This window comes from Scophthalmus maximus, chromosome 13 (genome assembly GCF_022379125.1).
Source record: "Scophthalmus maximus strain ysfricsl-2021 chromosome 13, ASM2237912v1, whole genome shotgun sequence".
Classification (NCBI taxonomy): Eukaryota; Metazoa; Chordata; class Actinopteri; order Pleuronectiformes; family Scophthalmidae; genus Scophthalmus; species Scophthalmus maximus.
In genome coordinates, this window is record NC_061527.1 from 11663208 (window position 1) to 11689491 (window position 26284).

Here is a 26284-nt window from a genome sequence, read left to right on the forward strand (position 1 = left end):
AGTATAATTTTGTCGGCCAACCGATAGTAGACCGATAGATAGACCGATAGATCGATAGATAGATAGATAGATAGATAGATAGAACATAACGAGTTTTTTTAAAATGTTATTATTAAAACATGTGTCAATGTAATTAAGTAATTACACCAGAACAGTAGTAAAAAGTTTATTTCCTGTGATTAATGAATAACTTAATTAACACACCATTTGGTCTGTTGATTAAACAATAGTAGTTGCTCTAAGAGTGCATCGATACACGTGATCCTGGTATTACAACATGTTTTCGTGACATCACCCACCACGGTGAAGAGCCGAGTCCCAGGCCGAACTTCTAACACCGACCCACCCATCTCGAGCAGGAAACCATCTAGCAAACCCGTCAGTCCGTGAGAGTTTGTAACCTCTCGCGGATTCTCGCGATACCACGAGGCGGAAGGCATCGGTCGAATCCCCCCGCTACTCTGGAGCCGATTACGTGCAGCGAGCAGCGACAGTTTCGAGAGGAGAGCCGTTTGTTTTCATCACGGGACACACGCTGCTACTCGTTGTCCTCCGTTTTTTCCTTGGCACTCTCCGGTGTTGGGACCGGGCGCTTCCATGCGGTGCAGCCTTCGGCGTGAACACTTCCAACTGGCGGATCGCATCAGTTGGCCCGGAGGGTCATCGTCCGCGACGACACCCTCTGCCCCGCGAGCGCCAACTGTTTGAAGGGAGAATTACAAAAAAAAAGAAAGAAAGAAAGAAAGAAAGAAAATGACCGGAGAGAAGATCCGCTCCCTGCGCAAGGACCACAGGCCGAGCAAGGACGAGGACCTGCTGGAGCCGGACGAGGAGGCTGCGACCGGGACCTTCAGCGCCTCCAGGGCGAGCGGCAGGAGCAGGGCGAGTAAGATCTTCAGCAATCACAAGTTGATCAAGTCGTCGTCCACCACGCAGCAGCAGCAGCAGCAGCAGACGACGACCAACGCCAACACCAACACGCTGTCAACGTCGGACGTGATCGATGACAACAACAAGAACCCCATCATAATCCCAACCGGACAGGACTTCCCGGTGCACGAATGCGTGTTCAGAGGAGACGTGCGACGCCTGTCTTCGCTCATACGGACGCAGAATATCGCCCAGAAGGACGTTCACGGTGAGTCCACCCAGGGGCCGAGACAACCCACCGTGCGACCGGTCAGCACCGACTCCAAGGTGCAGTGAAGCCTCGAGTCAGCCGAGAGGCCATTTAGTCTCCATCGGCACCGAGAGTAGACGAGGCTTCTCCCTGTCCAGGCCTGGATGATATCAGAGTGGTTCGACCTATCCTCCTTGCAACATCCAGTTTCTTCAAGTCAGCGTAAAGACAAAGCCAAGCGATTGTTTAGTGCATCTTCCAACCAACAGCAGTGGAACCCCATCTTATCCCAAACCAGGGCTGCAGCGAACAGTTGTCCTCCATCAATCGATGGATTTGTTAAGTCGATGAGATGTCAGAAGTTTGACTTGAGTATCTCTAGATGTCCGCTCGTGTCTGATAAACAGTCCAAAACCTTCACTTTCTTCACAAAACTATCATCAACACGGTTGCTGATTATCTTTCCAGTCCATCGATTAGTCGTCCGATCGCAATGGCTGTAGTTAGAACTAGTCACAAATCGTAATGTGGATATGATAGTTGATGTATCAAGGGGGTCCTATGCAAAAACTTTGGGAGTCCCAGACTGATTGGATGTCGTCTACGGGGCAAAGTCTGCTCAGATAGTGGCCCAACTTCCGAAAGAGACACTCCCTGAGCTGTTGAAACAACAAGATTTGCTTTGTTCCGGCTCACGCGTGGAGAAGATGGTCTGTGTCGTTTAGTGTCAGTTCTGGAATCCGGTTTGTCTTCAAATCAAAGCTCCGACAATGATGACTGACGAGGCGTGTGCCTCTGTTGTACAATCTGTTGGCATCGTGGTTGTGGAACGTGAACCTGCATTTCTATCCAATTGCGGCGGAGGCATTTTGGTCTGCACACGTTGGTTACGCCTCTTGGAAATTCGACAAATGAACCGAGAGGTCCTAGATTAATATGCATTTGAGTATTACTCTGTCTACAATTTCATATACAGTCTGTGGCCAAAATATGGCCCCTGTTGTTCCTATGCGCTCTCGATACAGTTTATCACAACCTCCAGTTGGACTGCAATCTGATCCCCAGCTTGGGGTTTCATCCACATCAAGGCTTCTACTGGGTCGACCCTCTTTAATCTGGATGCCCTTCCCCCTGGAACGGGAGCCTGCAGGAGCTGAACGGGCAGTTTGGCTTCCTCTTGAGGGATTCTCCAATGCTTATGAGGCACATTTCACATCCTGGGAAGAGAACCTGTGCTTCTTCTTCACCCAATGAAATGTTATTTTTTCCTGAATGCATTACTTGTGTAAAGCACCTCACCATTCAGTGTTTACTTTGTGTCTGATGATGGGCCACGTCGCTGCCCGGGAGGTTGCAGTAGTTTGTCTGCAATTGTACTTCAGAACACACACTGGGCCATACACTTATAGATATTATAGCCATATCATTGGGAATTGAGTGGATTAGCCTTCCCAATTTAAAAATCTAAATTCACCTTAAATGTGACAGTCCCAGTCCCAGATGCCTCTTAGTATTGAGCTCATCAAAGACCACCCACAAACTTTGTTTTCTTTTTCTTCTCCAGGAAACACGCCGCTGCATCTCGCTGTCATGATGGGGCACAAAGGTGAGAAATGTCAACAGAGTCACCTCCAGGTGGTTTATTTTTTGTCTCTCTCCCTGTGTGTGTATCTGTCTGTCTCTGTGGCTTTCCAAATGAATCTCTCTGCAGGGCTGCATGTCTTATGTTTGTGTTTCCGTTTATCGGTGCGTTTTTGTGTGTGTGTTTCCGCTTTGTTTTGCCGTCTTTGTGAATGCATTTGTCTGGCTCAGAACCACCAGACATTTTTTGGTCACAGATCATCACCAACACAAATCCTGGCAAGATGCTCATGCGTGTTCAAAGGGTTTTTGCTCATGGATTTTTGTCTGGATTGGATTGAGCAGTGTCTTCTCTCATATTTAATACATTCACAGAGATTGTTGTAATAAATTGAATCAGTGGGGATTAGACAATGAGGACACCGCAAGAAATAAGATCCTATCCCTGGCTTAAGTCTCCTGTTCAGATTGATGTCTTGGCTTAAAGACTAATAGCTTGAAGCTAATGCAGGGGATAACCAGCGGAGAGAAGATATTTCAACTTTCATAATATTTTCTGCTGTTATGAGTTTTCCGCTGGAGTTCATTCAGATTTTGACACACAACCCGCAGAGCTTTGCGTATGTTGAAGTGTACGATGTATCTCGGCTTTCTGGAAATCTTCACATGGTTTTTGTTTTCTGCTGAATTGCACTGGCTGGACTGAAAGCATGTGCATAAAACATTAATGCACTGCCCCTTTTGTGAGTCGATGCTCCCATTTAATTTCACGATGGAGACTTCAGAACATGCTATTGAAAATGTAACCCCCCCCTTTTGCGGCAGGCTGTCAGTGAACAGTTCAAGCATAGGGTAACTTGTGCTGCACAGCCCCGCTTGTTCAGTTTTTTTGTCATTGGAATCCATCGGAGCACGGGTTCCAATTGATTTCACATTCACAAAGTTCAATACCTGTCGCCAGAGTGAAGGCCCTGCCACTGCCTATCGGCTGTTCGTGCAGCGGGTTGCCAAAGTGTAGTTGCGGATGCTACGCTATGGAATTGATTGTGCTAATGAGGTTGCCTATCTCTTGCCGGAGCTGCCGCCCTGTTCTCCAGGGATGCTCAGGCCAGACGTGGTGAAGGCTGCAGCATGAGATCATAGTTTGGGTGTGGCTGCTGGATGTAGAGGACAGTGCCTTGTCTGTGTGAGTGCTTCTGGTTTACCTCACTAGTGGCAGCCATACTTGTTTATAGTCCCTTTCATTTTGAGCGTAAGTAGAGGTGAACCAAGTAATTAGTTTAGTAGAAGAAGACAGACAATGTCCGTCACCAACAGCTAAATGATCACAGTTCAATCCAGCCTTTTTGTTCTGCTGCTGGTAAAAATGAAATGCAGAGAAAGGAGTGTTGTTATATTCTTTAATTACATGTGCAAAGCTAAATGAACATTTGACCAAAAGAAACAAACATTGATAATCCGAATAGTTGCCGGTTCGTTGTCTGTCATTTCGGGTCAGAGGACAGAGAAGGATGACGTTTTCTCTTTGACCTGTGGCTGTGATATCTGTTCCCATGGTCAAAGGGATAAAATGATGAGATATCTTAAGAGACACAATATGACAAGGTCAGGTCACCCCTAAAGAGAAAAATGCAGCCCATTAAATCGACAGAGAAGATTAGATTGTCATTATGCACAGAACATTAACATCCGTTTTTGTCTGGAGGGAGGGAAAAAAAATCATATCAATGGTCTGTGTTAGTCTGTAAAGCAAAACAATGTCGAGGAGTTTTCAGGTTTGCTTTGGAGATGGAAACAATTTAACTCCTTTTTGATTCGGTTGCAGAGAGTGTGTGATCGATGGCGAGGAAGTGAGCCAAAAAGCCATTTTACAGACACACTCAGCCTGGATGAGAATGGGCGGTGAGGGTGGGGGCTTTCACAGCCCACAGAGCCTCTTGACGAGTGTCCCCTGTGTAACCAGTGCAGTAGAGTAGAGTAGCTTCAGATTAGCACTTTGCTCTTCCAGCCTGCTCTGCCCTCGCTCACAGAGTTTTACGTGACTCGAGCAGCTGCTGCAGTCGCAGTTAATACACAAACCCACAGGGAGACTTCCTCATATCAATACTCTCACGACTGCACATCGGATCGAATCCGACAGCAAACCGTGGCTAATGAGTTATAGGCTTAGTGCAAATGTATCCAGGCAGCCTTTTCCCATTCGATTCTAATGAATGACCTGCAGTTAGTTGATTATTCCCTGCCATCACACATAACAACTGTATTATGACATTGCATTATAACTGTGTTACATAGTTGCTCTCCTGCTCGTGGGGAATCATTTCTAAGTCAAAATGTACATGTTTTTTCACACCTGACAGTCCGAACCAAGGTTCATGTCTTTGTTACATTGTTTGCATTCGATCCGGTTAGTTTTGGTTTGTCATTGCAATTTAGCGGGCGAACAAAATAATTTTAGTACGTCCTGACGTTATCACCTACGTGAAAATAACCACACAGGTAACTTTAAAATGTCACAGCAATTGTCTTTTTCCTTCGTGAAATGGGAAGTGGTCCGAAAAAATGTCCGGGCGCAATTTTCTTTTAGTTTATGTCCGAAAACAGCTTTAGGCTATTGGCTTTGTTGATGATCTAATGATACATTGAGACAATTGACGTTCACATATGACACAGCAGGAGTTGGACACGTTCACAGCAGCAGGAAAATCTCAGGAACTTTCTGTGGTGTCTGGGTAGAGCATGCAGCAGGCAGGACATGATGATAATTCTAATGCGGAAAGCAGCATTATTTGTTAACAGTCATCTCCACACCCACTCGCTCACTGTGAGTTCTCCAGAGATTTTCCTGCTGTACTCTCACATGGTCTCACTCGGACATCCATCCATTATCTAAACCGCTTTATCCATTAAGGGTCGCTGGGGGGCTGGAGCAAATCTCAGCTGACATTGGGCGAGAGGCGGTGACACAACACGGTTCGCCAACGTAACGCAAGGCCAACATACAGAGACAAACAACCATTTACTCTCACATGCACACCTATGGTCAATTTAGAGTCTACAATTAACCTAACCCCAAGGTTGTCTCCGGCTTCCTGCGAACCCAGGCATACACGGGGGGAACATGCAAACTCCACACAGAAAGACCCCGGTTGGTTTCGAACCGGGATGCGAACCTTCTTGCTCTGAGGCGCTACACCACCGTGCAGCCCTCACTCGGACGTTCTCTGGAAATTTTACTAGGGGCCTGGCAGGAAAACGTTCCGGAAATTGTAATTTGCGTTCTCACATATAGCCCCTCCAGAGAAGTTCAGGAAGATGTCCGGACTTCAGTGCATAACCCAGAGCAGAAGCTAGCAGGGCCGTATCTCAGGACTCATGGCCCAACTGTTCCCTCCATGGTTATGCAATGTTTATCTGCTAAATGTTTCCATTATTATTACACAATCGTTGGATTAAGTGGGGTGATGTATAGGTCAAAGGCCCCGAGGGAATGAGGGCCTTACGTCAGAAAGCAACCGCTCGTTTACTTGGCCATCTGTATTTTTCTCTCGACATCATTTTCTGTCGTCAGCTGCTCCTCCCCCGAGCTCAGACACGGAGCAGACTAATGCATTAACACAGAGGTTTGCATTTTTGTTTGCTGATGCAGAGCTTTCCGCGATGCACTCTGCAGTTATATCCCCACATTTCTGGTTCCAGCACAGCTTCTGTATACAATTAAAAGACTCAGTGGAACAGATGTCAGAGTCCTTTTTTGATTCTTCACATTTACACGTCTGCGGTAAAAAACACAGAGCTTGTCGTGGATATCGATCTTGGCTTTTACAGCAGCCAACGGCGTTGAATGTGCGCTACGCTTTTCACGCCAGAGTTGACCTTCACTGGCAGCTCGACATGGAAAGTCACGACAGCAGCCCGTTGTCAGTTGTCACAGACATCTCGACACCATTTGCATGCACCTGCAGATTTGATCGATGAATTGGACCTCGTGCGCTGATCACGAACTGGCAGGAATAAAGAAATAAATTATCATTCCACACAAAATTTGTTAACGCTCTGTGCAGGATGGGTCATCATACAGTTGAAACCGTTTCACAGGAGAAGAAAATACAGGGATTTTAATGTAAAAATGCAGTGTTGTTGTTTTTTTTACATAGAGACAAAGGGACAGAGGATTAAAACAGGGGAGTGGATTTTTCCTTTAAAGAATGCAATGTGGTCAGTATTACTCTCGTTTCTTTTGGAAGCCTTTGGGCGATCTAAAGCCTTTCAACATTCAGATCACGCATAAGCGAATTGGGAAGAAATATAATGAGAAAACGAATTTTTGGACGAGTCATGAGCCAAGTCTTTGAACATGAGCCGCTCCCCTGGTGTGAACACAATTACTTCCCACTGGCCTGTCTTTGTTCATTTCGATTTTCTCTGCCATGCCTCCACCTTGCAGTCTGCTGTACATTAAAGCAGTGCTGTTGTTTATATATCTTTTGTTGTTGTAAAAAAATATAGCCAAAGTGCTTTTGGGTGCTGTCACAACCTGACCTTTAAAAAAAAATATATATACTGTATAAATATATAATTCTGTATCTACACTCGTGACAGCCACGTTCCTCTTTGTTGTGCGGATAGTGTGTTTGATTAGGAAGTATTTCAAAAGGCGCTTCTCTCTGTCATAAAGAATGTATGAGACCCTGGCCTCGCTCTTATCAATAACTAAACATGGCAAGCGTGTAGATCAGGGAGATGATGGGGCACTGTAGACTGAGCGACAATGTCGATGTCTTTTTTTTTTAAAAGGCAGCAATGATCGTCTCTGGTTCTGAACATCAGAACGCACCACTCGAGTGCTCACGGTGGTGTTTAGCTGAGGAACCAGTTTGAACACAAGGGCAGGAGCCAGTGACACTGAGAGGCTTGTCGGCGGCTGTTGTCAGACTAATCATCACTGAAAAGGCTTCTCAAGCAGCCCCACTTATTCACTCAGCAGCAGCCTGGTAGCAGTTAGCCTCTGCTTTGCATTTGGACAATTGGCTGCTCACAGGGCTGCCACTGGTCCGGCCCAGCGGTGACACAGAGCTGCACAGACGCCAACAATATGATGAATTATGTCATGAAAAAAAACGGACAGCTGAGCCAGAACAACAGGCTTCTTCTTCTTTTTTTTTCTTTTGCCCGGCTGTACTTTTTTGACCGGCTGCCCGGCGGAGAGCGGAGGGATTTTGTGCTGCACTTAGTGCTCATCCTGTCATGGAAGAGGAGATGAGTCGCGTTGGCTGTTTTCCCATCGCCGGAATACAAGCACGACTCTTGAGAGGCTCACTCTGCACGGTTTGACATTTTACTTTGTTTCACTGCAGTGTGGACTCTGCAGCGGGATGCTGATGTCTTGTGTATCTGTAGGCCCCATATGGCTCTTTCGTTAATGGGTCAGCCATCAGCTCAATCCTACACACAATCTGTCCCTCCGTAAAACCAGGATTATTTTTAAATCAGCGCTGCCACAGGAAGCGTGTGTGGTGTGTATCGTACATATTAACAGCAGCCGGCCTGTCAAGTCATCTATGCTTGAATATACTGCAGATTTACCAAGCAAGTGTGTGATAAATGCATTCGATTGGCCAAAAAGCAGAGAGAAGTAACGTAACGCATACAGGTAAAAATATAATGACGTCAGTAGAGGTGTCATTGGCTTTAATTTTTTATTTTTTTTACGGCACCACGCTAGACGAGTCACTAGTACAGGACGAGGCGCGTCTTTGCGTCCTGGCTGCCTAATGAGCGCAGACAAGGTGGTCAGACGAAAACATAGGATGTTGCTACCCTGGTTGCCTGTTGCCTTTGACAACTTTTTCTGATCTTTTTTTTTTTTTAAAGCACATAAACATTGACTGTAGTGACATGTCAGGCATCTTAGCTCTAATTTTACATGTTTGCAATCTTCCGTTCCTGAGCAAACATATCCTGATTCCAAAAATCAGACCTTTTGTTATGTGAACACCTGTAGAGACAACTATTTATATAAAGGTGTTTCTGTTTCCTTTTGTCTTTGCTGTGCTGCTGATCTTGGTTTGTCTTTTTTTTTGTCCTAATTGTGATTCCATTATTTAACCTCATTCAAATGGATTGTCTGTTTTTGGACCTCTTGCAGAGTGTGCCCACCTGCTGCTGGCCCACAATGCACCAGTGAAGGTGAAGAACGCTCAGGGATGGAGCCCCCTCGCAGAGGCCATTAGCTATGGAGACCGACAGATGAGTGAGTATCTGTGGCTGACAGTCACTGCTTTTGGCAAAACACTGAGACAGACCTTTGAAACTTCCCCACCACCACCGCTACATGCTGATCATCTTATCAACATGTCGGCCGGCCAACTCATTCACATAAACAAACGTGTCCTCGGTGCGATTTCCGTCGGGATAGCTCGGCACATTCTTCCACACTGCCGATTCCCAGTGAGGCCGTGACTCTGGTCGCACTCCTTTGTCCCTCAGAGAGAGAGAGGGGGCACTCCTCAAGGGCCCCTCTGGCTTTTGTGCATCGATGAAAGGCAATTCATTAGATGTTTCTCTCTCTCTCTCTCCTCATAGGCTGATTAGGCTCAGGCCCTTTTCTCGCCCATTTTCTGCCCACAGTCCAACGGTGGTTGGAATGTTAAGATATTTTGGTTTAAGTTTCAACTTTATGTATCCACTATTAATAGTCACCATTGCCTTGTACGAGAATATCACTGACACATAAGAGAAACCGGTCGTGTTAGTTTTTTCATCGGTATTGGATGGATGGATATGCTGGCTCTCCAAATATTGAATAATGAACTAGTGAGTGTAGAGTTAGATGCATTCTGTTCATTACATATCTAAGGCCAGAGGTTTGTAGCTGTAAAAGTAAAGATCTGTTGCGCTGCTGCTGCTGTTACTGCTGCTTTTTTGTGTTGCAGCTTAGGGAGCTTTCAGAAACTGTGTTGGGTCAATGTACCGGATTCTCTGGACATTGTCCGGATGGAGCTAGGGCCTCTTTCTGTACCTGCTAACTATAGGGGGGGGGGATCAGAGATCAAGCTACAGACTCGACCTGCTGGCAGACGGGCACAGTGGGTCATGTTGCTCAATGCTGATCTCCTGAATCAGCTGTCGGGTTTTTACAGGCGCTGCAGCCTCTGCTGCGATGAATCCACTGATACCTCCTTGAAGTGTTTAATGCCACACCAAAGTGCAGGGCAGGTCCTCTGATGTGGCAGCTCAGCTGCAGCACGTGACTCGGAAAATGTCAGCTCGCTGTAGCTGCAGTGGAAAGGTGTGGAGGGAAACTGACTTTTCTTCTGTATTCAGCGCAATACATGTTGAGTCATTTTTTAGGTTTAGCCTATCGGAGTCCTGCTTCGCAGTTATTGATGATTTAAAAAACCAACAACAACCCAGTGCTGTTCCTATGTTATGTTTAGTAAATGTTGGTGTCTAACTTTTGCTGCTGTCAACCCGCATTCGTCACTTCTGATTTCCATTTGAACCAGGTGGTGGAATGTGGCTCAGAAATAGATTTTTGTCATGCGTTTGTGTTCACAAAGAGCTATTTCTGTCCCTAACTTCTGCTCACTCGGCGGCGGCGGCGCCGCCTCCAGGAGCTTGTTTAAAGAGCTGCCTCGGTCATGTTGGTGTTTATGAGACGGAGGAACAGTATGTCCTCTTTACAGGACTTGGTAAAGAGGGTTTCAAGTGTCATGTTTCTGTCTTACTTTCCCTCTGTCTCATTTTATTCAAAATATGGACTATTTTAAGAATAATCAAGATCACATCATTTTCCCGTTGTGACATGAAATCCACAAAATGACTCATGTTTGACTTGGTATGTTCGGTACAACCAAGGAAGCTTAGTTCTTTTTCAGGCCGTGCCTAACCATCAGTGTTCAGTCTATATTTGAGGGAATTGTCCCGCCAGAGACTGAATATGGTGTTGTGTTGGTATGATTTTTAAATTTACATTTTCTTTCTGCTTTTCTTGGCAGAGCATCGCGTTCATCACCACTCACTGATCTTGTTCATATCCAGCGAGTTTGGGTTCTTTTACGGCTAATTCAGTTTGAGCACAACATTTTAAAGATTTGTAATATTTCAATCACGTTCACCTGTAGAATGAGACCTCCTGTCGAATGCTGCAGACTCAATAGCTGGTTCGTTTCAAATGCAAAAGCTCACCTGACGAAATTAAATTAACCATTATAAAATATTAAAACAAATTGTGGTCGGGCCTAACGCTCAACTCTATCTCCCTTCCTCCTCACTGCATTAATGCAGACTTCTTTCAAAGCAGCTTGTAATTTTAAATCAGACATTAAGAACTCCCCACGCTGCGTGTGCTGTGTTACCTTCACTTAATGTGCTTATTTAATGTGTGAGTCTTTTCAGATGTCTTCTAACATGAATTGACTGTGCCTCAGCAAGTTTAAACAGCTTGAAAGTTTGAAGCTTCATTCAGCTCGGGCTTGTTTGCAGCAGCCTTCCTGCTCTGCCGCACCACACTGTGACTCCGCTGCGTACCTGTGTCAATATTGAATGTTCTCAGATGGTTGGAGTCCGGCCAACTGCCGTCGTCCAGTACGATCCAAGAGCTAATTGTTAAAGGGTCGCAGTTTGACGTGATCTAAAATGCAAAAATCGCTCAGACGCTGGTCTCTTTTCATTAATTTGCGGTGGTGGTGGAATTACCTTGTCAAGTCAGGAAAGTGCCCTAATCAGTATCGGGGGGTGAATTAGTGCCAGCACGGAGTCAGTTTGGTTTAGTGTCGAAGCGGTCAGGAGCAGGCTTCTCGGCCGACGCTGGCCGGGTCGCCTGTAGCCAGATGGTGAGGTTGTACTTCCTTCCTTATCCCGCTGCGAGGCGGCGAGGATCAGGAGGAGCCCCATTCAGAGCTGGTCTCATTAGGCAGCCAGGACGCAAAGACAGCCCTCGTCCTGTACTAGTGTCTCAGTCAATTGGCACGTGTGTCGTCATGTGTATCGGGGTTTGTGTATGCCTGTGTTCTCATTTGGCCCTAGTTGTACCATGGAGCCCCCCCCCCCCCCGCGCTGCCTCGCGCGGACAATATGAACAACATGTTTGTGTGTGTTGACTCACCACGTGGAGCTAGTGAGGCTACTGATGATACCTTATGTCCACTGTTGCTTTTGGGCTACATCCACATTACTATGTTTTTGTTTTAACACACATCGGTAATGCTGCATTTTATACTACTCCATCCACACTACTCTTTCTGAGTTTGAAATGCTGCTCACCCGATTTTAGTTTGAAAACGCCAAAACTATGTTGTATGGAGAGCAAAAATTTTAACGATTGGAATCGATGACACTGTCCTCCGCATTGGCTTCCCAATTGGAGCTTATCAGTCACGACTTGACTACCAGCGGTGAAGGCAAATGAGTACTAGTTCCACCTCCTGCAGTGGATGGGCTAAAGAGATGTGAAGGCTTGTTAATGTAAAACCATAATAAAAAGCCTCCTGTGAGTGTCTCTCCTCCAGGTCATTGAGGAGTTTAAGCAGCAACTCATCAGCAGGCTGCTCCATATCTGCCAGGCTTGTTCCATTTTGAACTTCCCGGAGCGTTTTAACCCCTGCAGGTGGTGCGCACCAAAGGCAGCGTTACTGTAAAGTGCGTTGCTCTTTGCCTTTTGCATGTTTCATTGTTGGTAGAAACTTATACATTCATACACAACAAGCATGTTGCACATGTGTTTGTGGCAAAAACTCAACCACTTTCCTGTACAGTGCCACATCAATGCTGCTGCATCAACATTGGCACCTTCAATTTTTTTCCCTTTTTGACAGAAGATTAATTGAGGGTGGGTGAGGGAGAGTGCGGCAGTACCAGCTGCTGTCTCTTGAAATGTTCATGCACCAACAATGCAGGTGCTCTCAAAAGAAAAAGAAAAGACTTAGAAAGAGTGTAGCACTCTTTTAAGTTTAGAAAGGTTCAGAGAAATTGAAAAAAACAGTTTATGATCTCGCACCACATAGAGACGGATGCTTTCCATTTGGCAAAACAACAACGACATGGTGGAGAAATTAGTTTTTGATACAGTGACAAAATCTTCTTCTTGGCAACATGATAATTGGCAGGATCAGATTCAACTCAACAAAGGGTCATTTAACGCTCTTATCAGTTCTTGTTGTCAGCTGTTATGGGAACAAATTCTGTCCTCCAAACCACTTCACCACCGCATCATTCCTTTTCCCTCCGCGCAGCAAAAAGCTTCGTCTTTGTTGATGCTTTTGAACTCACTTACCTTTATCTCTGTTTGTCTTTTTGTTTTTTCCCTGTCCCTCAGTCACAGCGTTGCTGAGGAAACTGAAGCAACAGTCCAGAGAGAGTGTGGAGGACAAGAGGCCCAAGCTGCTGAAAGCCTTGAAAGAGGTCTGTACTTCTTAGATGTCTTGATGCTGTTTCTGTCCATTGACTCTCTCTCCTTTTATTTTTTTTTTCCACATCTCGCTCCCATCTTGTTCTGCTCCTGTCTTTCTATCGTTTATGATTATTATCTTTTTCCCTTTCTTCCAGCCTCCTCTCTCTCTTTACTGTCCCTCTGCTACAAACACCACTGGCTGAACTCAAATGAATGTTCTGTGTCCCTGATGACACAACCATAAATACATGCTCGTCATTCACAAATAACTATCATTACAACGAAGCAGAGCCAGGAGGGACACAGTATCACTCTTCATTATCAAGTCGTCGGTTGTTGAGGCTAAATTAAGCCTCACTTTAGTACATGTAAGTACACACAGACTCGCTGCTCAGAGACAATAATATCCCTTCAGGATTTGTTATGGCTGTCTGCCTGACATGACGTACACAGACACTGAAAACATTTAGTAGTGCACAGACTGCCATAAATGCATCTTGGAGCTGCTGTGTATGGAGGACTATGGAGGACAAACTGTTGCTGTTGTCATCTGGTGATTGTAGCTTTTTTTGTGGTCAGTTGAGCTGCAACGCAACCTCCACTGGATAGTCAGGGAGCAAGTAAGCAGATGGACTAATACAAGAGCAAAAAAAAATGGAAAATGGAAAATTTCAGCAAAATGTCCGTCAGCTCATGTCTGTCTGAACTGACTGCCTCTGTTACATAATGTTTTGCTTTCTATTCTGTAACATGTTTATTTTTTGTAAAATGAAACTAGTGTCTCATTCGCACTATTTTTGTTGCATACACACAAACACAACCGTTAGTTATTCCACCTTGGCAGAGTTCCGTTGGTGTTCAGAAGTGTTAAAAACACACCAGTTAGCCACACTGCTGCACTGGAGGGCACGTTCCCTCATTACTATGAACATGGGCACTGATTATTTTCAGTAATTTCCTCATACACCATCCTGTCACTGTAAAAACTTATTTCCCCAAGGGCGGATAAAAACGCAGCTGATAATAGTCCCCAACAAATACACTTTTCACTCCTGTTTGGTCTTTTCATTGAATGTGTATGTGTGAATGTGTAAAGAATCAGAACTCATCCTTAAGGTATACGTCATTTTTACTTTTGAATAGCTTTGTATTACCACCGTTTTCACCCATGTAGTTTTACTCGTGACTGAGTTTTCTCTATCTTCATTTGCAGCTTGGAGACTTTTACTTGGAGCTTCACTGGGACTTCCAGAGTTGGGGTGAGTGAAGTTCCGCCTTTTGTCGCACCATGATATTAAGGTTGATAGAAAAGTTAAACGTCTTAGTTTCACAAACTTGATCAACTCTGGAAAGTAACCACGTGTGTAGTCTGTTCAGAAGAGTGTTGCAGACAGGAAAATGTGATGGAATCCGAGTGTGCACTTTGTGCTGCGAGGGACATCCACTGCTGGAGTCAAGTTACTCCTCCTGCTGGAAATGAACCGACAGTGGACGTCACTGCATGTATATGATTAGTCAGTGATAATCTGCCAGCGACAGAAGCAGAATTTGTTCTCCAGCTGCACTGAACGCTCAATGCATGGCCTCACATATAATACAAGTGAAGCATATTGTATAAGAGCGTATTAAATACTGTTTGTCTAGGAGGGGCATTTGCTTACTCTGCACCAGCTCGGGCCTCAGAGTTTCAGCCAGGACTGAATTCTGTGTTCTCGCTGTGTCTTTGTGAATTATTGACAAGCAAGATTATGTAATGGACGCATGCGAGTAACTAAATGTTCGCTGGCTGCATAACCGTACATCCGTAACGGGGGAAATATCGTGAGAAAGTAAAAGGCTTTGATATAGAAACAGACGTTTACAAATGATATTTGTAGGATAGAGAGCTTCAGATTTACTGTGCATTCAGACCCCTTCACTTTTTCCACATTTTGTTATGTGGCAGCCTTGTGCTATAATCATTTTCTCATCATCAATCTGCCCTCCATACCCCGTAATGACAGCCTTTTTTAAAGGGAGAAACGGAAATATCACATTGACAGTATCCAGACCCTTTATTCGATACTTACTTGAAGCGCCTTTGTTACACGACTACACAATTTCAGTCCCGAGCCTTCTCGGTTGAGACGCCCCAAACTCTGCACACTTGGGAGTTGGAGAATTCCTGCCATTCGTCTTTACAGATCCTCTCTGGCTCTGTCAGGGTGATCGGGGTGGCTGCCATTTTTAGAGTCTCCAGAGACGCTTAATAAGGTTCAGTCAGGTCTCTGGCTGGACCACCTGCGTTGTCTGTGTTGGCTGTGTGGCCGGGGTCATTGGCCAGTTGGAGGGTGAACTCTTATACCGTGCTGATATCCTGAGCGCTCTGGACCAGGTTTTCATGAAGGATATCTCTGCTCAGGGTTGAAAGTAAAGCTTCAACCCTGAGCAGAGATATCCTTCATGAAAACCTGGTCCAGAGTAGTCAATACCTGCATGATATGATGGTGCCATGATATGATGATAATGAGCGGTACCTGGTTTCCCCCAGTCATTACACTAAGAGGCCAAGTAGTTCAGTCTTGGTTTCATAGGACCAGAGACTCTCGTTTCTTACAGTCTGAGAGGCCTTTTTTTCTTTCTGTTTTTTTTTTGTCCAGATCTGTGGCGTGTTCTCCCTCTGGAAGTTTCTCCCATTCCGACACAGGTCCACAATCGGGTTCTTGGTCACCTCTCTTACCAAATGCCCTTCTTCCGTCAATGCTCAGTTTGGTTGGGTGGCCAGCTCTTTGGAGATGTGTGTTGAGTTTAGATTGATTGAAAAACAAAATATTGAAATGATTTAAGCATAAGGCTGCAACATAATGAACTGTGGAAAAGGTGACTGGGTCTTAATACTCGGGGGATGCGATGTGTTTTGCACGGAGAAGAATCTGGTTTAAACCAACTCAGTCTCACAGATGTGAGGGATTCCTGGCCTGGTTCCCTTCAGGCCTGTTTATACTACATGTTGTGCTCTGCTGGGTTGGAGAAGCCAGTTGATTTTGTAAGGCGGCCATTCACAGAATGTTTGTCTGGACTCTTAAAATCCCCCTTGAGTTTTGTGCAGTGGTGAAAGGGCAAAGAAAGTCTCTTACTTCATTTACTTAAAACCTGGTGAAAGCTGCGAGTTGTTTAATATTCAGCTGCAGAACCACACGTTGTAAGGCCCCGGTCTACGGCGCGATATGCCACTGAGGCTTTGAAGTGGCGGGTTGTTTCAATATTTTTTTTTAAAATTGAGACACTTCCAAGATGTTTAACACGTTAAACCGAATCTTTTCATGTTGCAGTGCCTTTGCTCTCCAGAATCCTGCCTTCAGACGCGTGTAAGATCTACAAGCAGGGCCTCAACATCAGGCAAGTCCTGTCGACGAATGGATGCATTTGTGTAAAATGTGTGATAATCACTGGTGCCTCGTAACCACATTGTGTTTTTTGGTTTTAGCTGTTTTAACCCATGAACAGAAAAAATCGGACATTTTTCTGGAAATTTTTACTAGGGGCTGGAGGGAAATTGCGGACATTTGAATTCTCACATACAGCCCCTCCGGAAAAGTTCAAGAAAATGTCCAGACTTCATGTCTGCATGTCTGAAAGCAGTTTTTGTTTCAAAGTAAACGAGGACCACCTTAATGAAACCGCATCAAATTAAAGAGCAATTTCCTAATTGATCTACAATCTCGATCATCACAACACAATATATAAAACATATTTTTCTCCTCTCTCTCCTTTCTCTACCTCCTGTTTCATCTCCTCAGCCTAGATTGGTTAACTGGAGTGTGAAATAAATTCCTGGCTGTATGAGGAAGCTGAACGAAGTTTAAATCAGAGCTTCATAGATGGAGGGTTTGTAAACTCTTGAGGTGCTGCTGAGCGCACTTACAAAGGGCGTCAGCAAAAGTCTTTCACACTCTGATGCACACGCACACACACACGCACACACACACACACACTGCGGACACATCAACACATTCAGTGTAGTGAGAGTTTTTCTTTTTCAGGGTTACATGTTTGACAGATCAGGCCAGCCCTTTGTCTATCACGTACACGAATGCTTCTATATTTGGTTTTCCCGTAACGTATCGTCTGAATCTGTTTGAAGAAAATGAAATGGGTACATAAAAGTGTGTTTTTCAATCTGCGTGCCGACCGCGTGTGAGATGGCCTTGATGTGGAGCTCGTCATTATTCCCTGAAACTGCTCCTGCCTGTCTCCTATCGTATTCAAAATGCCCTCTTATTATATGGTGCTACCGTGTGTCAACCTGTCATACTCACCCACAGCACCTGCCACTTTGTTTCTGCTCTTGTATACTGATCGTTTCTGTTGTTGTTTTTTTTTGCCTGTAATCCCGTGGCAATGGATTAGCATACACATTTTAAACTGTCAACTGTCAGAGCAGAGGTGGGGCATCCATCACGGTGAGTTTTTAGCTCGCAGACATTTGACACCGTGTTTCCTGCTGACTTAGATGTGGCCAGAAGTAAACTCTAGTCCGGCTCCTTCGCTGTTTACTGTCCCTGTCGTGCATCCTAAGTTCCCAGACTAAACCCTATTTGTCCCTGTGTGCACAGATTGGACACCACCCTGATAGACTTCACGGACATGAAGTGCCAGCGCGGTGACCTCAGCTTCATCTTCAATGGCAATGCCGTCCCCGCCGAGTCTTTTGTCGTGCTGGACAACGAACAGAAAGTCTACCAGCGGATACACCACGAGGTGTGAGAGCCACATGCAGTCTGAAAGACTTAAAGCCTCATTTATGCAGTGTCCATTACAAACCGCATTTTCCCACATTTTCGCAATTCTTCGTTTTGTCTGAAAGATGTCAGAAAACAGTGTAAAATGGCTTCTGATTTTCCCAGAGCCTTATTCAAATATCTTTGGGGGGTTTTGGCTGTCACAAGGCAAAGATAAATACTGAAATACTTCAGATGCTGCAAGTGGCAAAGGTTAAGAATACCTCAAGCAATTCTAAAAAATAAATATTTTCTGTAAATCAACTAATCATTGTATCATTTTAGCTGAAACCTCGCAAATTCTCACAGATTTATGAGTTATTAAAAGCCTTTAAATCTAAAAGACCCTTCCCCTGGTGAGCCCAAATGTTCTTCCTCAGGGGAGAGCTAAACAAAAGGTCACAAATGTTTGCATCTGTATGAATTTCTTTACAATGTTTTAGTGAGAATTGGCCCGTAGGTTTCAGGATATCTGGATCTAAACATACTTGTTGGTGTTGTACGGACCAACAGACATGAAAGGGATTTGTTCCCAGCACCAGCGGGAAAACATAACTGCTTTTTTAAGCATAGTATTGGTGGAAGGTCAGAGCCACATTAATGCCACATGCTGGTCAATATGATGCAGATGATCAATTAAAAAAAATTTAATTCAGCCTTTTCCTATCACTTGAAATGATTATTAGGATTCATCACTCCTTCCTTAGGTCTCAGTGTCCATACCTGTGTTGACGCCTGCGTCCTGTGATTTTAGGAGTCGGAGATGGAGACGGAGGAGGAAGTGGACATCCTGATGAGCAGCGACGTTTACTCGGCCACGCTCTCCACCAAGTCCATCACTTTCTCACGGGCGCAGACTGGCTGGCTGTTCAGGGAAGACAAGACGGTCAGTGTTTGTGTCATGTTGTGAGGCAGTCGATGTGGCTATCGTGATATTATTATTATTCCCACTGCCACAGCTTGTCCAAACGCCACTCTTGGTCACAGGTTTCCACCTGCTTGTGGAATCTCTGGAATTTTTGGTAGCTTTTCCCAGACAGAACGTAGGGAATTTGATTAATTCTTTTGGGAAAGGCAGGAAATGGAAGTGAAACAATGCACAGGGCTTGTAATGTACACAGCATGTTTTTCTCAAGTAAACCAGACAATTGACCCCTGTACCTCTAACCTCTCCTACGTGAAAAACATCAGTGACAAACAAACCAAGTGATGGAATATTTACATGTCATTGTGTCTGACATATATGGAAAACAAAAGAAACCTGACTGATCCCTGTTCTTTCTTTTAATCTAACTGTTACCCCACTTAGTTTTACTTTATGAATGTTTAAATGTTGGTTCTCTGGGTCTTCTTACTATAAAACCTTTGACTCCCTCCACATTCCTGATCACGTTTCCTATGCTTCATACCCACACCAGGCAGGAAAAGACAGTAGAGTCGGGAGCAGCAGTGATAACCCCAGGAAGTAACCACAGGTGATAGGCTCAGGGTTAAAAACAACAGCGACAAGGCAGGGATCCGTAGGAGGCGGTGAACGAGATATGTGGGAACTGTTTTCTGCCCTGTTACTGCTCTGTCCTTTTGACATGCGTTTAAAAAGGGAAATTGGTGGCTCAGCGGGGGGAAACGCATCAATCTGTTTCTTCTTTCTTCAGGAACGCGTGGGAAATTTCCTGGCAGATTTCTACTCCGTGAACGGCCTGGTGCTCGAGTCGAGGAAGAGGCGGGAGCATCTGAGCGAGGAGGACATCTTGAGGAACAAAGCCATCATGGAGAGCCTGAGTAAAGGAGGGAACCTCATAGAGCAGAACTTTGAGGTGAGTCGGGCATCGGACCTGGCCGATTGTCAATTTCAGTGCGTTGATAGAGTGAGCAGAGAGACGACTGTTCGGTCGCAACTCGACTTCACGTCCTCTGTCCACGACTGATTTGTGGTGCCACAGAGCCCCACACGTCATTACCCAGGGTTGGGTTGGATGACGGAGGATTGGGGTTATAGCACCTCATTGAGCATGAAATCTACAAATACGCTCAATGATTTTCACGCCGCCCTTCGAGTGTGGTGGTTCAAAACAGTAGTGAACTCTTTTTGTTGCAAATGGTCAATCGGCGTGCTTCACAAACGGATGAGAAAAGCCGCCTGTCCTGACTCCCACAGTGCTGTTGTTTCGCTGACTTCATACCTGCACCTCAACGAAGCGTTATTACCACTTTTTGGGTTTGGACCTTTTTGACCAAAAAGTTTCATGAACTATGGAGCAAGTGTGAAAACTGCACAAATCTGTCATCCTGTATTTTATTTACTGTGTGAATGAATCATGGAAAATGCAGAGAAGTTAAGAAGAGGCTTAAATTATTAGATAAGCGAGTGCCCTCTCTCTTCTTCACTTCTAGTTGCCGTGAAGCCACAATTTGTCTTTAATGCTGATGAACAAGAATAAATGTCTGTTTTTCAACCGTAATATTAATACCAGCGAGTCCTCCTACTTCCTTGTCTTTATGAACGACAAATTGCAGTTCCCATGTAGTCTTGTTTGACAAATCAGCGACGTTCAGCCCCGGTGCACTTCGCCCCAAATGTCCCTAACCCGATGTAGTTTGTGGTTCCACTGGTCGAAATGCAGCTTTAGTTCCTCTGTAGGTTCTCGGTCCCTCCCTATGATTCATAGTTCTGTTTGAGATATGTGAGACACGTGTTCTGCCGGTTTTATGTCAATATTGCAATGTAGCTCATTTAAATATTCCCTTCAGGGTTTTTCTTTTCTTCATTCTGTGATGAAGTTACATAGTTGGTGAGAAAAAACTGTGTGGGTTTAAATTGCACAGTTGTTGTTGCAAAAAACTGATCTTAACGGACATGAATTCAAAATAATTCCAAATAAGGTTCGGATGTTTTCTCTGGATAAACTTGATAGACAAACAAACAAACAGAGTGAAACGAGTTGGACCAGAATCTTCTCTGTCAATAAACATCCTGTTTACTTATACCTCCTGCAGCATAACCACCAATCCAGCCCTGAAACTGTCCTGTCCCGCTGGAACCTTGGGGTAGGACACAAGTCTCAGAAAAAAAATCTAAACCTTACACGACTTCCCCGCTGTGTCTGTACAAAGATCCATCCTGTAGAAACAGCATGGACTTCCTGCCAGACTGTCATCAAACGATTTTGCATGGTTTATTGAAAAATTCCTGTCTCACTCCCCCACTGTTGTTTCTTTAATGTTTTATTGAAAACAACGTGCAAAGCTGCACCACTCGCTTGTGTGAAGAGACAGGTTTACTCCCCCCTCCTCATCCACTTTGCATGGATTTCAGTCGCTGCACTGCCACCTAGTGGTGAAATGTATAAAAACCAGCCCCTTGTTCAAAGAGAGGATCCCGTCACCCCTCACTACAGTTTGTTCCAGAAGCCCTTGTCCAAACAGGGAGCATAGAGACGGTCACAAAGTGAAGACAAAGCCTCTAAACACTCAATAGATGCCTTTTAACGGCTCCCTTGTTTTTACGTCAACATCCCCCTCCCCCCCCTTTTTCTGTGCCGGGCTTTGTCTCATCACAGTGTCCTGTGTTGTTTGTCAGTAAGAACCAGTATACTCATGTTTAAATAAAAAACGTCTTTTCTTGTTTTCGATTTAAAAAATAACGTCTCCTTCCACGCCGGTGGGAAACGAAACATGGAAGTGGGTGAGAGGTAAATAAGCAGCTGCGGTGACGTAGCTGTGTTCACCGCGGCGAGGGAGAGGGGCTCGGCTCGGTGCCTGTTGATGCAGGGTGGCGGCGGAGGGGTGTGCGACACTATTGATCTCACGGATGAAGGCTCAAACCCCCCCGGTGCCGTGGAATGATGGAAGTGGGGCGGGAGCAGCACACCAGCATATCAGGGCCTCCGCTGCCCATGTGCACTCTGTCCTCGTCACAGCAACACGCCAGGGCCGATGTGTGAGAGTCGAGCACTTCACAAAGCCACAGGGAAGAACACCCAAACATTTCTGTGATCACTGCACTACAGTGAGACACGGAGAGGAGCTGCGATATCATCTCCGTCTTTATTCACACCTCGCACGGCCGACTCCTGTCAGGTGTCTCGTCACTCGCCACATTTTTCCACATCATTCTGCCCCAGTTGCCTTGTTATCAAACCACGACCCACATAGGAGAAGTCGGCTGGTCTGAATTTTTGTATTAATTATTTTTTTTAGATAAATTAAATGTTGGCAAAAACAGGAAGTTCACTCTGCAAATTCGTCTTGAGCTGTTGAACGAAACCGCCTGAGGCGACGGCTTGTACAGCCTTTTCTTCTCACTGTTGTTTCGGACTAGAATCCACTTAAAAGTGTTTTACTGGAGGTGTGAGGCTGCGGGGCCCTCTAGTGCCACGTGCTGTGTACGATGGAATAAATTAAGACTGATAAAAATAAGTGTTAATAGTTAAGAGTTTCTGCTTTGGTTAACGGAGATCTTCCTATGACTTTGTTTAAGATTTGTTAAGTGGTCAAAAGTTTGCAGGACTGTTAACGTTTTTGTTTAGTCTGTCTCTGGTGTAGCTTTGTCTTTTGTCTCTGTATTCTGCAGTGGTTTAGTCTGAGATCTGACCTTCACGTGTTTTATTTTTCTCTCTGTCTCTGCCCTTCAGCCGGCGAGGAGACAATCTCTAACTGCCCCATCGCCCAACACGATATCCTGGGAAGAATACATCACTGCTGACAATGGAAAGTAGGTGTCCACACGGGTGAAGACGCTTTTTTATAGAGTTTCACAGACGAAACCAGAAGATTAAATCATAGTTATACAGTAGCTGTGAATGAACAAAACCTCTGATGACTACTGTATGTCAGAAAGATCATGACTGACAGAAAGAACAGGGAATTACTTTCATCAGCTTTGTGCACAACAGTGGTGCAGAGTAAGACTGGACTTAAGCTGTTGGGTCCCGACATTTTTCTGGAGTTCGCTGTTCACGTATGAAGAACTTGGCGGGAGATTGTCCATGTCAGACGCTGTGACAACAGCAGGGGCATTTCCGGACACCGGCGTTGTCGCGTACAGCCCCCGTGCGGAGAAACGGAGCTCGCTGTTTGTCTGAAAGCATCTTCGAGGAGTTAAGGTTCTGACAGGTTGTTGTTTCTGTCTCCGCTCAGAGCGCCTCACCTAGGACGAGAGCTGATCTGCAAAGAGAGCAAGAAAAACTTCAAAGCCACCATAGCCATGAGTCAAGACTTCCCTCTGGGCATTGAATCGTGAGTCTTCTCTTTAACTTGGCCTCCACACAGTTGCCAACAACTTTTATTCTATCTTTCTGTTTTTAACTTCATTCGCAGCGTGTTCTGTCCTGTGACGCTCACTGTAGCTCATCAAGCTGTGTTACAAGTAGAACTTTCACATTAGATAATACTGTTGTAGAAATCACTAATAAAATAATGATCAAAACTAACAAGTCTGAAAAAAACATAGTGAGTGTGTTTGTTGATTTATTTTCTGTAACCATGTGTTTGTCTTATTGCCTCTCAGGCTATTAAATGTTCTGGAGGTGATCGCACCCTTCAAGCACTTTAATAAACTCAGGGAGTTTGTGCAGATGAAGCTCCCCCCCGGTTTTCCTGTCAAACTCGGTAAGTAGACGTGATTCAAAGGAGCATGAACCAGTTTGACCGTTAAAGAAATAGAAATAGGATCAACAGACCAAAGGACATGGTACTTTTGTGCTTTTTTAATTTTTTTTAATTATTTACACCACCCATTTAAAATTTGGAAATAAATGGACCCGAGACGGTGTATTTTTAAATACATATTTTTCAGAATGATGATACTGGTTTAATTCTACCCACGTCTCCCTGCAGACATCCCTGTCTTTCCCACCATCACAGCCACGGTGACGTTCCAGGAGTTTCGCTACGACGAGTTTGATGAGTCCATTTTTACCATTCCCAACGATTACAAAGAAGACCCCAGTCGCTTCCCCGATCTTTAACACCCCGAGCTGGAACAGGAAGCAAATCTACAATGAGGCAACATTATGCTACAAAACATACTTTTTTTTAAATACAAAAGGAAAAACGGAGGGAAATAACAACAACTTCTTGACAGTTTATAGATTCCACCGGACATCCAGACTCTTGAGTACAAACTGCAACAGAACCTGGTCAGACCTGACGGACACGCCCCGTGTGGCAGAGACGTCGACTTCTGATGAGCGTGAAAGTCTCATCGGTCAGAGGGCATTGAATTAAAAATGAGTGACGGCAGAGCAGGTGAGGTGTTTCTGAACACGGGCTGCGAGTAGAAGACAACGGGGTTCAGTCGATGCCATGCAGTTTAATATGTTAAAGTGGGACCGTGTTGAACTGACCCGTAGTGAAGCACTGATGTTACTGTGACAGATGTTTGGGAGGAATTCCACATAAAAAATAAGATTTTTAGGTTCTTTTCCTACTGAAAACTTCTAATAAAAAAGGGTCATTTTTAGCTTTGTGATATTAGATACACAACACATTGACTGTATATAGTGTAATCTGCACACCTCTCAGTCAGGTGTGAAGGGAATAAGTCACAACTCTTTTTTACATTATCAAATGTGGAAATGTTCAAAACATTCACAATTCTGTTTAAGTCCAGCTGTTACTTTTGTACGTTTCAAAATTAAGTCTTTTTTTGTAGAATTCCACTTGAACTCTGCACATTAGAATTGTGTGTGTGTGTGTGTGTGTGTGTGTGTGTGTGTGTGTGTGTGTGTGTGTGTGTGTGTGTGTGTGTGTGTGTGTGTGTGTGTGTGTGTGTGTGTGTGTGTGTGTGTGTGTGTGTGTGTGTGTGTGTGTGTGTGTGTGTGTGTGTGTGTGTGTGTGTGTGTGTTAGTTACTGACTGACTTTCTGGACACTAGATCCACTACAGCGACTGTACATCCAGTTCATTTTGTGATACTATCGAGGCAATGCTAGAAAATGCTGCAGATTTTTATGGTACCACCGAGTTTTCTCTTGTTCGTCCGAGTGAGTGGTGTCGACTGTAAGTTATGATTTCCAAGCCTTTTTTTTTTTACTTAACCTTTTGTAAACTATAACAAACTGTACAATCGAATATTGTTCAGTTGTTAGATGTTAGAGGGGATGAATGAGTAAAAAAATTCAGGCCATTTTTACACAACAACAACCAGGCTTTTCCCCTGCACAAGAAGTAAATACACGTTTTATGACTTATGCTTTTGTCTTTTATGTTTTCTTATTATTATCCACGCGGATGACTTTTTCCTCCACAAGTGGAAGAGTTGTGGAATTTTGTTATGTATTGTCACGCAGGTTAATTTGAGTCATTGGTTTGTAACATGGTGGCAGTCACTATTTTTGTACAGACTTGTTTTAAAGAAAAAGGTAAATCTAAATTCCTCGTCATCTTTTCCCACTCGTTTTTATCGGATAAACTTTATGAACCTCCTTCAGATGTGTGGAAGCAACAACAATCACTTCCACCATGTGAAAAGCACAAAGCAACGCGGTTCTGAGGAAAAGTGATTCTGTAAAAGGCCGGGAGGCGTTCAGTCCTCAAAGGTGCTGCTGTGGTTCATGAGCTCTAAATGAAGTGGGAACAAACTGGTGTTTTCTGGAGGATGTTGTTGTTCAGCGTCCTCATCGTTGGAACAACATGCTTATTTATATCAGTACAGCAAAAACTGTTGTAAAGGTATGCAACACTATTTTCATATAAAATGTCCTAAAATAAAAAAAAATCCACATATCCAACTGAATTTGGACTCCCATGTTTTTTTGCACCCACAATTGATAGCTATATAGGTATATATATAGACCTATACATCTATATAAAGTAATATAGACATAGGTCATAGAACAGTGGATTAAGAGGGGGATACTGTTACACAAATGTTTCAAGATTTTCTTAAATTTAAAATTGTTCCAATAAAATCAATGTCTGATATCTGTTACTAAGGTTTCACTGAGTTAATGGAAATGTAATTTAGGTTTATCAAAGTGATATAACGACCCAGTTTAAAAGCTGGTGGTTTCGCAAAATGCTGAAACTACTTAAACAACTTAAAGTTAAGTTCTTCTGACGTCACAGTTGGAAAAAATTGGTTGGTAGAAGACTTGTTTGTAACCGTTCAATTCTGCATTTCAAACAAGTACATGATAATTAACGTGTATTTTGTGGTTGCCCCTTTAAGAACTTTTTTTTAACCTCTTCAACTGTTGTAGTTATTTTTAACCAAATTTTAAGTCTGAATGTTTAATTTCTTTTGATTGTAATTCATAAATTCATACTAACTTTCCTCAACTTTTACATGCTGCATACTCGTCCTATTCAGTTGACAGGCAACCAGTGAAATCACCACTGATAAAAAGTTGGTAAAAATTATTTTTAACCATATTTCCCAACATCTCACTTACTTTTTTTTCACTAACAATTTTCAAATAACAACTCG

At 44.2% G+C, this 26284-nt stretch overlaps 1 protein-coding gene across 3 annotated transcripts; it reads left to right on the forward strand.

Moving 5' to 3' along the window:
* The first annotated feature begins 382 nt into the window (after positions 1–382).
* Positions 383–25591, forward strand: LOC118317659 (ankyrin repeat domain-containing protein 13C). Of its 3 annotated transcripts, XM_035646518.2 has the most exons (15): positions 383–1138; positions 2685–2726; positions 8850–8954; positions 13020–13105; positions 14308–14353; positions 16406–16472; positions 17690–17834; positions 18609–18740; positions 19510–19671; positions 20852–20902; positions 22489–22568; positions 22994–23092; positions 23364–23464; positions 23693–23860; positions 23940–25591. In XM_035646518.2, exons 1-14 carry the CDS (start codon positions 754–756, stop codon positions 23821–23823), a joined length of 1632 nt encoding a protein of 543 aa, XP_035502411.1. In that variant the 5' UTR covers positions 383–753; the 3' UTR covers positions 23824–23860; positions 23940–25591. The 3 variants fall into 3 exon arrangements, with proteins under 3 accessions (XP_035502411.1, XP_035502410.1, XP_035502412.1); XM_035646517.2 differs by having other exon boundaries at positions 384–1138; positions 23693–25591; XM_035646519.2 differs by lacking the exon at positions 20852–20902 and having other exon boundaries at positions 393–1138; positions 23693–25591.
* Positions 25592–26284: the final 693 nt, after the last annotated feature.

Coding starts and splice junctions, on each gene's coding strand:
- LOC118317659 (XM_035646518.2), top strand. CDS start 754: ATGACCGGAGAGAAGATCCGCTCCCTGCGCAAGGACCACAGGCCGAGC. Junction 13,106..14,307: donor TGCTGAAAGCCTTGAAAGAG/GTCTGTACTTCT, acceptor CTTCATTTGCAG/CTTGGAGACTTTTACTTGGA. Junction 19,672..20,851: donor TCATAGAGCAGAACTTTGAG/GTGAGTCGGGCA, acceptor TACCTCCTGCAG/CATAACCACCAATCCAGCCC.